At 39.7% G+C, this 15,303-nt stretch overlaps 1 protein-coding gene across 3 annotated transcripts in view; it reads right to left on the reverse strand.

Annotated features, from left to right (window-relative positions):
- Positions 1–15,303, reverse strand: part of COL4A1 (collagen type IV alpha 1 chain) — a 131,197-nt gene that overhangs the window by 64,490 nt on the left and 51,404 nt on the right. For all 3 annotated transcript variants that reach the window (XM_063337735.1, XM_063337725.1, XM_063337741.1), the window contains exon 2: positions 9,552–9,602. In XM_063337735.1, coding sequence (XP_063193805.1) covers positions 9,552–9,602 — 51 coding nt within the window. The remainder of the gene's footprint in view (positions 1–9,551; positions 9,603–15,303) is intronic.

Consider the following 15,303-nt stretch of genomic DNA (forward strand, 5'->3'; position numbering starts at 1 on the left):
GTCGCGGGGAAGTGCCACAGCCCCGGGAGTCACACGGGACAGCCCTTCCCCTCCGGCACCGACCCTCCCTGCGCCTCCTTAAAGCTCATCCCGCCCAAGGAGAGGCAGGGTGCGAAGAGAGATTTGCTATCAAAAGTTTGTACTTTGCCTGCATCTGGAGAGTTTCACCTTCCCAAGCACCATCCTTTTCCTTTTTTTTTCTTAGGTAAACATCATCCCTCAGCTCCCATGCCTTGGCATTGCTATAAATTAATTAAATTTAATGCCTAGAACTTCCTGAAGAGATCCCTTTGGGGGAGTTTTAGGAGGCTGCGTGTGTCCTTGCTGGATTTCCAGCATCCATCTCCACATTTTCAGAGAGAAATGAAGGTTGAGTTGAAGATTTGTGATCGCATTCTTAACTCAGAAATCTCGTTAAAGGTGCTGCAGACAACTGGCAGCAGCACTGCCTTCTCTGCTCACTGCTCCGCTACCTCAGCCTTTGGTATTCTTCCCTTTTTTTCACCTAACTCCTGATGTGGGAGTCAGAGGGCACTTTTGACTGCCCCTCTGTGCTACAGTCCCTCCCCTCCATTACTACTACCTAAACCCATTTGTTTTGCAGTTTTGCAGTCTTTCAGTCTTTGCTTGGCAGTCGAGCAAACTATTTTAACAAAACTAAGGGTCACCAAAGCCCCCTGAAGCTTTTAGTATTCTGCCAGCTAGCCATGAAATACTTTTGTTGCATCAGTTTACAGTCAGTAAGTGTCGAATGAGAAAAGAGTGAGAAGACATCTGATTTGATGCCAGTGTCTGCGTTCACTCACTCACTCAACTCAGTTATTTACTTTAACTGTGCACACTGATCTTTGACACAAGCCTTGGTGAGAATTATTTTTGTTGGCATATCAAAACATTTAAAAATGTTCCAGCTGAGCTTCAGTGGAAGCTGTCACATGCCTTCTTTAAGAGCTACAAAATTTAAGGGTAGGTTTTTGCCATTCTAGTCACTCTTAAATATTCTAAGTGATAGAAACATGATTTTCCAGACAGAATAAGTTGCTTTTCCCTTGGCTTTACCTTAATTTTGCTTTTCTTCTGTTGTTAAGGATGATATCGGAGAAGATTTTACCTGTTACTGAAAGCTAATATTTATTTTCATCACTTAGGTTAACTTTCTTTGCTATGTTGTCTATAACTCAATTTACTTATTGTTCTGTAAAACTTTCTCAGGTGTAATACTTCCCTGAAAAAAAATGTAAATCCTTTTTAACATCACTTAAAAATGCTTTTTCAGCTGTTCTTGCTCCTTCTTCCTTGGATATTTTAAGCTTCTTTCTTGGCTAAACTAAAGAGGTTCTCCAGCTGGTTAGGAACTTGCTTGTGTGACAAAATTCTCCACTATCATTATTTTTAGCAGCTACTTCAGGTTTCCTCTTTGAAAATCCCACTTCCATGCTGCTTCTTACTGTTCTATCTCCTTCCAGGCATATATGGTTACAAGTTTTGCTATTGCTTTTGCTGGAGGTGTGTTTGAGAATTTTGTATGAAATTTGGCTTTTTACCCTTTCTTAATGAAATCCAAACTTTAAGAGAATTCAGAGCTGCTTTTCTGAAAACCAACATCCTATGGCCAGATGTTTTCAATGACTAATCTAAGTTATGACCTCTCAGTCAAAACATAAGCCTAATATCTGGAATAGGAGGTAGCTGAGCAAAAAGAATCAAACAGCTAGCTACCACTAGTATGAGATTTAAAAAAACAAAACAAAACAAAACAACACAACAACAACAAAAAGCCCCAAAAACCCCCAAACCACTTTTTGCCCTTGGCTGTAAAGACTACAAAGTGACTTAAGGAGATTACCATCTTACTGTGGTTCCCTAGTAATAATTATATATGCCTAGGTTGCTTCTTGTGAATACTGCTACAGAGAAAATACGGGTAGAGACGGATTATTAAGTGCATCAAGTATTAAATTCTTGTGTGGGAACTGACGTATCACAGTAACGTCACTTATAATGGCTGGCTTGGTCTGAGATCCCCATCAAACACAATATAAATTGAATGGCAGAACGATTTAAACAAGCCTGAGGGATAAACTACAAAATGTAGCTTCTGTTGCTCCCCAGGCATATGCTGTCCCAGCCCTGTAATCTACACCCACAAAACCCTGCTGGCATCATAGAGTAGTAGTCCTACTGCCCGTAAGACGAGCATACAGAAGGCAGAAGCAGACTGCAGGTGCTGTCACACATCTGACCAGATACTAAAAAACTGCAAGCTGGGGCATAAGTTTTATAATCACTATGTAGTCAGTAGACACTGGAAGCGTGATTCTGTTTGCATGGGCAAAATTTTAAATTTGGGAAGATTCCAAACTACACATTCCCCTCTTCCCGAGCATGCAGATTTCAGAGAAGTGGTGATCTTATAGGTCTTTTCTCATTTTACTTTGATCTCACATTTGGAAAAATTTAGTGATTTCACTGGAGGCTTACATGCTTGAGATGAAAATAAGGCCCTGTAATCCTTTGAGAAACCATAATGAAGACATACACTAACAGCAGTTGTACAAATGTAAAATCAAACTCTGTGAGGCTAGAGAGTATGTTTTATTCCATGATGAATGCCTGGTATTATTATACCAACACCTTTACAAGCAAAGATATGCATATGGGAACAGCTGGCTCAAAGGTTGTATTATGCCAACTGAAATACTACTGCGTGAAAACCTTTAGAAGTCAGCTCTGAAAACTAAATATGAGGATACCCCATCACATAATATTACTGGAAAATCTGCTTTTATAGCACTCTTTCCATAAATTCATCAGTGTAATCCACCAGTTCATGTTACCCAAAGATGTATTCCGTACTGAGTGCAAAAATACATCTTACTATAGAAATGTTGCCAGAGACATTCAGTTCCATTTGGACAAATAGGACAAATGGTTCCAATGACTATTTCAAATGAAGAAAATCTAATGACTCCGGACGGCACTTAGCAGTTTGGTCTGCCAGTTGGGAAACCGTAGAAAACTTTCAATACTTATCATATCCCACTCAGTATTATTCAAAGTCTTTTGATATCTCATTCTTTTCAAGAATAGCAGCTTTGTTGCTGTGCTCTCCTTATGAAACATAGATTATTTTTTTCCCTGATTTGAATTAAAAGTATTATTTTATTCTGAGTGACATAAAGAAAGGATAAATCAATAAAAATACATTACTGTCACTCCAGGATTGACACAAGTATTGTAACAATGGTGTGATTTTTGAAATTATTTATAAACTACAACTCTGCTTGAAGAATATCAGACCTGCAGCTGATCAATACCTCTCCTTATTTTATTACAGTCTTCTGATTTCCCCCTTTCAGGAATGATTAGATGATTTCATGTTATCCGTTAGCCCCTTACAGATTGCAAACACAATCTTTCCTCCCACATTGCCCATCAGCCCTCTTGTCAACTTTATGTCCCTCTCTGGGATGTGTAATTTAGCTGTGCTTTCCTTGGTGTCCTCAGTTCATAGTCTTTCCAACTCAGGTATGAACAGGTGGCTGTACACAAGGCAAGTTTCTACAGCAGCCACTTAATGGAAATACTGAGCAAAACTATGGAAGAACCAATTAAAACCAACAGTACACCTTCATATGAACTAGTGCCAATGGAAAGTGTAAAAATGAACATTCTTGACAAAAAAAGTCTTGATGTTGCTGTGGTGGTGCAACATCTTCCCCCTCGTCATCTTTAGGCCACTTGGTGCTTGGTGGAATTTCCCCTCCCACCTGGGCCACAGAACCATACAATGGACCAGAACCTTACCTGAGACATTTAATGGTCCAACATAAAAGAAAGAAAAAGTTGGAGAGTAACTGACCAGAATGCTATGACAACCCCTTAGTGTACCCGGCTCCTATGACTCCTATCGCTTAGGAACAATAGCAATAACCAATTACTCCTGACAATGTATGGAGCATGGCCCAAAGAGGGGGGATCAGAACTCCAATATCTAGTAAGTTCTGGGTTTGCGCACGTGGTGGAAAGTACCAGAATATCCCGTTGTCTGAGTTGGGCTGGAGTGGAAATGTGTCTTGATGAAAGTCAATTGTCTCAGGCCCTATAAGTAGCAATTCTAGCGAGACCCCTTGAGCTTGTCTGGATCACAGCGGGCTGTGACCAGCATCTTCCCTGAGTTGGGACGCCGCTCAGGCAGACAATTCAAGGATTAAAAAGCCAGGGCGAGTCAACTCTCTTGAGTCTCAGTTATCGGCCATTGAGGAATGCCAATGCATTGTGAGTATTTACTCCAAACTCAAGACGACAGAAATTCTAACTATAGGCTAGCCTCTCCTTCATCCACGTCTCTATCCATGTGTCTCTAATATACACATTAACTCTTACGAGTGTGGGTGTTCTTTTACTTTCCTGGATCCAAATACTTTCTGCCCATTTGTCTGTGTGCGCATAAGGAGTTAAAAGGGGCACCCGTCGGCTTACTCGAGTTGCCTGCTGCAAAGGGACCTTTGGTCCTAGTAGTTCAAAACTCGGACGTGGGGGTGTGTACAACCCCTTGAGTGGTGTGTGTTTGTATGTTCATGCTCGTATGCATATGCATTGATTTGGGATACTTTATAGTGATAGTAAGTTAGTGTGAATCTTGTCATTTTCAAATCTGTAATTAAGTCGCCGTTCAAATGTTTTGTTAAATAATCTTGTGAATCCTTAAATCCGTTAATCATTAAGTGCTGCTAAAATTCAACCTCTTGAGCTACCTCAAATCATTAATAAATTTTGAATTGCTGCTAAATCATAACTGTGTCAAACATTTCCATCTGCGACAGGCTAAATATGAAAAGCACAGATCTAAAGATAACTGATTTGCTCCACTAAAGGAACCGATGTGTTGCCCTCTGCTATATTGTAGAGGAAACTCAGAAGTACTTAATAGTGATCTTCCCACTAACTGCTGGAGCTTCTCTCCAACAAGGCGGTTTATATTGTTTTAACTAATCAATATCACAAAGATTTTTGCTCTATCTTTTGATATCTAAAATGACCATAAAAGCCTTGAAGGCCCTCCCAATCTGGTAAATCTTAAAAAAACCCAAAACAAATATACAGGGACAGAGTCCACTGAACAGTCAACGCTTCCTTACTCAGAGAAAATGGAGAAGCACAATCACCTGCAGACAGCAAAACCACATGTGACTTTTAAGACTGTATGAGTGCGGAGGAAAGAAAAGACTGTTCACTGCTCCTGTTGATGGGGGACCACAGAGGTGTCATGGTGACTTTCAGCCTAAGCTAGTACCAGAGCTACCTGGCTTCCAGACCCAAAATGGCTCAAGCAAAGCCAGTTTGTGTACTTCTGCAGCATGGTCAGGCTACAGGGGGATGACGCGCCTCATCAAGGGAAACAGAGAAGTAATTTTTATGTAGGTATAATAATACAGATACAGTCTCAGAATTAGGCAAACAAATATATGCCAATATAAAATGCTTTGCTCAAGTTTTCTTACATCTTAAACAAAAATAAACCTCAAAAGCAGCAGTTATCTAAAAGTTAATTCTATTCTTATTTTCTATTTTCTTCCAGAATTTCCTAGCAGAGATTGTGGTTTTTTTTAAAGTGCAATACTTAATGTGCAACGACAAAATCACATTTGATATTCTTGTGACTTTAACTTTTAATGGGTAATGCTGAGGCAGGACAATCATCATAAGGGATTTATGCTAAAGAATAAGAATTTATACTTTAATGCATTCTAACTGATATGTGTTAGAAGGTTAATCATTCTGTATTAGTTACAGCAAAGTTCCAGTGTTACCTCCATTTGTATGTGTTTCTGATATGGACTAAAAAGAGTGTAAATGGTCATGAATGAGAGAATGAACATTCTTGGAAAAAGTCAGTGCATGGAGAATTTTACTCAGCTCTATACAGTCTTTGTTCTAAATGGTAATGAAATGCTTAACATGCTTTTTCTACACACATTAATGGCTAGAACTTCTTATCTCCACAGCCGCTTGAAATTGTTCTCAAAATCTAGGTAGGCATAAGAGAGAAAACATAGCTTCTGTCTACTTCTAAGTAACCCAATAAAATGTAGGCAAACATTCAAAACTCTAATCAGTTTAAACAGATCTCACACTTCAGTGAGGTTAGAAAGAACAGTCAGTTATTATAGAGAAAACCAAATAAAAAGTGTAAAAGGAAAAAAATAAAGATGTTTCAGGCTAATCTATTTAATGGAAAACAGTAAGGTATTTATTATTGTATTATTTTAGCAATATTATGTTTTTCTAAAATTTCTGCACCTTTTGTTTGGCAAACACTTGATACTTTACATTATATAGCTTAAAATAACAGCCTGATGTTCAGTGTAATAATAAAGGCTTTATAGGATAAGAGCCATCTGTTGCAATTACACTCACTTTCTGAAAGGGATGAAAACCCTTAGACTTTGTCAATTATATGCCCTTGATAAAGTATGAGTCATCTTAAAGGAGTTTGGCATAGAGATGCAATTTTCATGGAAACAGCCTAATGAGAGAACATATTGAATGTATTCTAAATATGGCCATCCAAATGGTCATATTGATGAAAAGATTCTCAAATGAGAGAGAAAAATATGGCAATGTAATTCAGTCTTCCATGTCTGAAATGCTGTTGGGTAATTTCTTGGGCATTTCACAGCTTTTAAGTCAAATACTATTTTCAGCACTTTTTCTGGTGAGATCATTAATATGATTATTTGGCTAAATGTATTTTAATTAAATCCCACCCCCAAATCATAGGGTCTGGAACTTCTTCCCACACTATGGTAGGAAATATATCTCCAGATGTTAATAATTAAGGCATTAAAGGGTAAACCCAGCACCACTTCCGCAGCTGCCGAAGCTCCCACGGCAGTAAACTGGTGTGGTTACGTTGCTGAAGAGTGTGGGTGGATTGGAAAAGGCCCTTCAGCGTTTGTGCACTTCTGCACAACATGGAAGCCAGATCAAAAGGGTTTCCAGTGTAGGCAACATCTTGGCTAGGGATGGTGCAGGGCAGAATGGATATGTACTTCCCACGCAAGTGGCTACGTGCGAAGTGGAGAGCAGATGTTCTCTGACGTGGTCTCCTGGGGTACCACAAGAGCTGGGCATGGCGGCCCTCGTCTGGCCTGGATCCTGGCTAGGATCAGTCTTTCTAACCAGTCCTTCTCTGATTAAGCAACATTCAGATAGATCTCTGAGGTAACAGGTATCACTACTGATGTGTGTGTTAATGGTAACCGTGTTTAGCAGAGACATATTTCAAATCCAAATGCGTTGCTTGGAAAGACCACTTCTAGAAATACTACAGAGGCAAGGAGGAAGGACGCTTCCCTTGCTTTCTTTCACCAACTTCTGTCTTCAGGCCTGGGACTGGGTAGCAGGCTGACCTTATTCTAGACAGGCATTAAATGTAAAGAATTGGGACGAAAAGTCGCACTAGACTAAACCAAGATATTTTTAAATAAAACTCAGTTTTCTGTTCAAAATCCTCAGTACACATTTGAAAGCTTCAGAGCGTTAACAGAATGAACAAGCATTCCAAAATACCTTCAAATGCCTCTCTTGAATATTGTTTTCTAGGTATAACTATTCATTCACCTGTCCAGATGTCTCTAATGTCAATAATTAAATTTCCTACACAGTCTAAAAGTATGTAAGTATTTCACTACACACATACTTAAAGACAGAGAAGTTTGTGATGGAACCCATTAGGAAAAGCGTGGAGTACAATGACTTGCTGGACAAGTTTGCGTGAGACCTAGGGTTTACTGTGACTTCTGTTGCTATGGACTGATATTTTTCTCTCTTCTACATTTTTAAATAACCTACAGTAATTTGAGGTAGTTTTGGCTTCTAGCATATCAGACAAGCAGCTGTTTCTTTCAAAGAGAACTTTTTGAGACACTGGACTATGCAAATAAAAAATACCAGCAAGAGCTCTCGCAAAGAGAGTCAGGATTGCAGACAGAAACAAATGAAGCGTTATGTTTAATATTTCCCCAAATTGTCATTTTTTAAAATGATGATCTAGTTACAAGATGCTGGCATGCTCTATGAACTGAAAACTAATGTCTTTCAACAAGAGAGTTATAATGTAATATCTCTCTCATTCTACAGTGATTCATTTGTACTTTTTACTGAAAAATAACATCAAGATACCAAGGAATAAATTCAGAGTTCAGAATCTTTCCCAAGCCTTTGCATTATTTTTTTTTTTAATATATAGCTGACTTATAAGAGCTGAATTTTAAACAGATATTAATGGGTCATTAACAAAAGGAGACTCCACCTAACAGATGTGTCGAACCTTAACACTTTTCCTCTGTCTCACAAATTAATCTGTGTTCTGTTACAAAGAAAATGATCTTTGCTTGGCTCTCCAATTAAGTTATTTACATTCCTTGTTCTGGAAAACACCGAAAAAAAGCCGCCAACAAACAGTCTTGAAAACCCTTATCTGTAAATATGTAGCTATTGCATGTGAGACAATGTAAAACACCAGCTGTATATTTATTTAAAAAAACCAAACACACACCCCCCACCACCAAAAAAAAAACAACCAACAAACCCCCCACATTGTCTAAGCAGTCCTTTGGGTGACCTGAACAACTTACGTCGAAAAATGTTCCCATTGCAATCGCAAGATGATAAAACCTTTGGTTTACACTCATTTATAATGGTAGATATACGGTACATGTGCATGCAGAACAGAACACACTGTAGATTAAAATCTCTACAGCAAAATTGGGAGAGATAAGGAGAGTGATTGAATGTCTACAATATTTACAAAAGCAGGTAATTTACAGGGGGAACTCATGGAATGCTTAAGTACGTTATATTTTTTCTTCACTGTTGCTGCTTTAAAAGAAGCCTTTTCTGTTTCATAAACAGAAACTTTGGATAGCTGAATGGAACTTTAAAATTCATTTGCAAGGTTCTGTCAAAAAGTTCTAAATATTTTTTTTTGTTGACCTGAAACACTTTGCTGTATTTAAGTTGATTATTAACCTCGTTCTTCCTATTGCAGATTATCGCCTCCCAGGGTTAACCCTGGTCAGGGTACATTGCTTACAATGCATCACAACCTTCCTGGAGAGCAATCTGCAGGGCATGCTGAGGGGAGCACTTCTGACCTGACCTGCTTGCATCGCTTCTAAAGCTGGTCAGGATGTCAAGCCTGCTATCCACTGAAAAGACTGGAGGCGAGGCAGTAGGAAAGGTGAGACTGCCGGGTTAGCATCCCACTTGATGGGGAATAAGGGAGGGCACAGCCAAGCACTGGGCTAAGGGCTTCATCCGGCAGTGAGGCCATCTGGCTGTTCCCCACCCTTGGCCCGAGCTGGATGCTCTTCAGAAACCCCACTGAAGGGTGCGTGCCCTGGCCTTGGCAATGCTCTGTGGCGGTGCAAGTGTTCACCGAAACCAACATCTCAAAACCAACATCTCACCTGCCTCCCAGTAGATTATACACTGTGTGGTTTAAATAAGCAAGGTAATGAAACGGAGAGGACTGACTTACTTACCTTTTGCCCTTTTACTCCACTGCAGTCACATTTTCCACAACCGGAACAACCCTGAAAATAAAAGAGAAACTGAGAATTAATTGTGTGAACTGGGTCACAGGCGGAACATACCACAACAAGCCAGGGACATCAGCAGTACCATCCAGACCACAAGGCTGGTCAGCATGGGGAACTTAAGCCCAATGCAATATTTTGTTATTTTTATATAGGTGTACGCTTCTGGTCTCAGTCACAGTCCGATAAAAGATGACTTTGTAAAAGAAGAAAAAAACCTGCTATAGTTTTTAACCATAGAAAACTCTCATATTACTTCAAAATCATTGTCTTTTGGGCAACCATTTAAAAAGTAACTCATTTTTATAGAATACACACATACTCTGCATCTAGCAGTATGAACACCTCAATTTAAAACAAGTGGATTGTCCTCTAGGATTCTACATCCATACATTTAGACGCCATCAGAATACTTAAAATCAGTGTGGTTGTAGAAGCATCTTTTTAATATCAGTTTGTTAACAAATGGCTTCCATTCTGCATAAATACTTAATCTCTATAAATATGTGCCATCGCTTTAAGCAGAAAGGGATGGTGAAACTGCAGTTCGTTATTTATTTTCTACACTTAAGGAGAAAAATAACAGACGTGAAGAATATGGGTTTTGTTTCTTTTCTGAAGACAAAAAATGTTGCCCACACCCTTTTGATGTTTACCATGTTTACCATTTACTCTTAATACTGATTTACTAAATTTTTTTATAAATAATTGTAAATTGTCGGATAGGAAGATGATGGTTTTTAAAGAAAATGAAATATTCGTATAATTACCACAGGAAACTGTATCAACAAGTACTTCTGGACATACTTTATGAAATCAACTCAAACCACAGCCTCTAAGAGAGCAAACTGATCCTAATGTTAAATAATAGATATGGAGGCAACTGTTAATGTTTACTGGCTAATGACTAGCTCCAGGGTTCTGGCCCATTTCTTACATCTGCCACATTTCAGATGATTTTCTTTCTTTCTTGCCCTCTATAATGACTAACTGTAATTGTCATTATGATGGGAAACCTTCCACTCAGCAAAATCAAGATAACCCATAGAAAATCTGTAAAAACATAACCAGTCTGAATTATTTTCCAGTAGATACTACAGAGATCCCTGTTTTCTGAAAGGTTTTCCCTAGGGCAGCACCGCTTCATGGGGTTTCTACACTAGATAAACTATAGCCAAAATACAGACAACTCGTACCTCCAGAAAACAACGGTACTTCAGCATAGTTGTTGACAGACTCCCAAGTCGATCGGGATTCGTGAAATGAAATTCTGGAGGGCAGGTGGACAGGAGGATTTGGGAGAGGGGCGTTTTCATCTCAGGAGGGGAGGAAGGTGGACTGTGCAGCTGGCCTTGCTGATCTCATCACGTGAAATACTCCTAAGTGCCACTTCCCTCAGAAGCAAGGGAGAGAAGACCTTGCTGCAGGTGTTTCAGGAAGGGAGCTTAATATTAATAAACACTACTACAAGCTTTCATGCCTTTGTTCACATAAGGCTTAAGATGGAGACTTGATAGATTTGGGGGTTGGTTTGGATAGAGTCAACAGCAACCAAGAGACTGGGATTTCTATGACACGATCATAAAGAGCCACACATTTTTTTGCAAAACATGAAAGGTGATAACATCCAGAGAAGTCAGATTAATTGATGCACAGGTAAAAGCTTCTAGTCACTTTGTGTTACCAAAGTATCTTAAGTGCAAAAATGCACGTAAGTGCATCTGGGCTACTATCCCCTTTTCCTCCTCATAGTCATGAAGTAACTAGCAAATAACTCAGCAGTCTATTGCTTTTACCATTGACATGTCCTTCAGAAACAAACTAGAAAGAAACCAAGGAAAATATTTGTATCACTGAATATTCCACCAATGCACATGAGATCCTTCAGCAGCCCTGTTGAGCTGTTATCAGGAGGCAGTCAGGGATGGCACCTCCCCAGAGCCAGCTTTCAGCACGGATGCTGGGCACCTGTCCCTCCACTCCTGTGGGCTCCACAGTCTATGGGGACCTCAGTACTTCTGGGAAATAAAAGGAAATGTAGCTAATCTGTTTAGAATTTGGAAAACCTCCAACAAGACCAATAAACATCATCACTCTGGAAAGTTAAATAATTCAGTAACATTTTTACTTGGTAAATACATTTTCTTTTAAAGTAAAGCATCAAAGAGAAATGGGGATTTAATATTGAAAATAAAATTATTAAAGGCTGCCCAGTAAAACTAAAGTATCAGCTCCTGCAAAATTTGTTGCTTTTGGTGAGATTCATTTTTTTTAAAATGTAGATCCACTGAATTTGTTATTTGAAGTCAAAATTTTTCCATATTCAAGCAAAAATAATCTCTTTTTTCTCTTACATTTTTACAGCATTTTACCATGTTATAGTATAAATACACAGAAAGATGAAAATTAACACTGATTAGAATGAGTAGTTACCATATACTCCAGAAGATCCAAAAATGATGCCAACACCAACTCAGTACTGACCGGCAGGGAAAAGCGCCGCCCACTGAATAACCCACTTTAGTCCTTGTGGTACATGGTTTGCTTGGAAAAACATTGGGCCTCCCATTTCAAGAAGTGACCCAGTGTGACCTCTCCTAGTTTTTCAGACCTGATGAAATCACAGCTGGAGGACGCATGCTTGCAGCTCTTACTTCCTCCTCCAGCATCATGTAGAATGTTATCAGTTTTATCAACACATCCCTTAAATTCAGAAGAGGTCTGTTTTAATTGCGTCTGGGAATGTAATTAAAATACGTCACCGAATCATTATAAACATCTGTTTTCAAGTTAATCCCCGTGTATTTCCTTCAGCCTGTTGTTTAACACGCGGTGCTTTAAAAAAAAAGTATGTTGTTATTTATTTTTCAGTTGGGTTTTGTTATTAAATTTAGCATGGCAAGTCCAGAAGAATGGACTTGTGCTTTCAGGCCTCTTTTTGTGCTCCCAAAAATGATGCCATTATATTCACTTTTTCCTGTTTCTTAAGCCTCCAATTAGAATAACCAAAGGTGAGTAAGGTACGAAGGCACTGAGCATCAGGGAGCACAGCTGCATAAGGTCCTGTTTGCAGTCAAATGTTGTAGCCTGCTATGCCAGAACAGGCCACCTACCCTACAAAACTCTATGTTTATTTTACAGTAGCATCATCTGCTACGATCACTGACTGTAACCTTTGCAGGTGGATGGACGGTTGGCCAACAATGACAGCCACTTAACTGGACAGCATTATCCTCAGCTACTAAAATGTATTTTTGAATGTGAGGGATGAGATAGCATTCTGCGTATACTAGGAGGAAGTATGAGCTTTTTCCTCCTGGTCCTCTGGGAAGATGGGAGGGCCAGACTGAAAACAGCGTATAGATCAAAGGTCAATTTAAAGAGGTTAAAGGGGCATTTAAGTAACAAGATACCCTGAGAGAGGAAGATGGCTATAGCAGGTACAGGAATCTGGGTCTGGGTTCCCCTAACCCAGTGTAAGTACAAACATCTCTACTAGTCACTGCAGTCTCCCTTTATTCGATGGCAAGAAAGAGGCACTTTTGGGCTGGGACCCACCTCACCTATTTTGGATGTTAGTTTTCAGTGCAGATAAGTACACCTTGGAGGACTAAGCAGGAGAGACTGAAATGGGCAGAAAGGAGTATGGGCTATGTATGAGAACAAGGGGAAAATGGAGAAAAAAGTGGATACAGAGGATCAAACACAGGGCTAGATGTTACAGACAGAATGGGTCAGAGAATAACAATAGCTCGTCATTCCTCAGAAATCGTTAGAAATTTAGTTGAGTATCTTTGAACAAGCAGATCTGCATTTTTGGTACTCATTTAGGAATGATATAAGAACCTTACACAATCAAGTCCTAAGTGGGAAACTTCACCCTGAAGGAATAAAGATAATCATCACAAGGTAAGTAAGCTGTAAATACGCAAATTATTGCTTATTTCTAAACTTTTATGATTTCAAATCAGTCTCATGATATGAAGAATCCAGTTCCTGATTTCCCGCCACACATGACTAGAGATAATGAGACAAATGGAGAGAAATAGCTTTGTCCTATCTGCCAGACATCCTCTTTGAAACAATGCCTTCCCCAGAAGGAAGCATGGAGCTTGGAGGAATCACTGCTGTCCTCCAAGTGCCAGAAGAGAGATGGAATGGGGCTGGGCAGGAAGCATTATCTGAGGGGTGGGGGGGTGGGGTGTGTGGGCAGGCTCTTTATCATAGAATCATAGAACGTGTTTGGTTCTTTTAAGGGACCTTTAAAGGTCATCTAGTCCAACCCCCCTGCAGTAAGTCCCTTGCTAGGAGACAGTTACACACTAATCCAAAGATTTTGGCCAGGTGCACTGTGATACCTCACCTACTTTGCATGGTACGCTAGCAGTTTTCAAATAGCCATAGCTTCCTTGCACCACAGGCCAGCCTCTCACGTAATATTTGAAGACATTCGTTTTATCTCACTCCTCCCACAAAGATCCGTCAGCCCAGAAGCAGCAGCTCATTTTAGCGATACAAATTGCTTCATTTTTTGACAAGCATTTCCGTTCCGTTTCATTCTCCCAGACTGTCTGCAACTGATAAGCTTAGCGAATCACGCTAGCAAATCAGTATTAAACTACAAAAAGATTACGTCCTTTCACATATCTGAATGTGCTACATGCATACTGAGTATTTGCCTAAAGGACAGCGATTCATTTACATTTACTATCACATTAACAAATAGTTGTAAAAAGGGGGCGCTAATGAATGGGCATCCCAGCCTGGACCTCCAACTTCCACGAATGGCGAACTGAGCCTTAGGAGTACTAAGCCCCATCAGTGCCAGAGCTAAGAAGGCTGCTAAAAGTTCCTGCATCAGATGGAAGAAACCCTGCTCCACAATGCAGCCTGTAAGACATCTGTCAGATCGTAGCTACAGCCTTTTGTTGCTTTTTGCCCTGTTTTCCCACCTCCAGCTACTTTCCTGGCATTTGAGGACTACTGCCTGGAACTCGCACAGGAACGATGCAAAGAGCCAGATGAGCAGCCTAGGAGGGAGACGACTGCCATATTTGGACATGCACCATTTCTGGAGGCTACAGAGATCTCCAAAAAAATCCAAAGGCCGAGTCAGTTCTTGGATGCCTCTCTCCCTTACAGAAGTGCATTTTTCAAGATAAAACGTAGTTCTCTTTCCCGCAATGTCAGCTCAGACTCTGCTCGCTGAGTTGCAGTTGCTGAGCTGCCTACTAGCTTACGCTAATTGTATAGGTCTCAATCAAGTTCAGATCTTACCCTGTAAAGCACGTGTGTAAGGCAGAAATTTAATAACATTCTCACTGTTTATTTAACTCTGTTCATGTTGAAAATCTTATTCCAAGGAATACAGTGACTTCTCCCACCCAAAACACAGTGTTTTTCAAATGACTGAAAATCCTGTAAACAGGTGACTGGTGAGACTAGCATAAAATCCTCTGACTATTCACAATGTTTCTAGTTTGTAGCTGAAATGCTTCAACAAGTAAAAATAGTCATAATTATAATAATAGTCATCTTGTTATAAAATGAGAAATTCTGTTTAAACATGACACTTAAACTGATCATGTTTTCTGATGAAAACAGTGAAGATTTCCCCTCTACATTGCTTTAGTTCAAATGCCAATTGGAACCGAATTCCAATACAGGTTTCTAAGTTCAAACATCAGCAAGGGCTATG

Source organism: Chroicocephalus ridibundus, chromosome 1 (assembly GCF_963924245.1).
Source record: "Chroicocephalus ridibundus chromosome 1, bChrRid1.1, whole genome shotgun sequence".
NCBI lineage: Eukaryota > Metazoa > Chordata > Aves > Charadriiformes > Laridae > Chroicocephalus > Chroicocephalus ridibundus.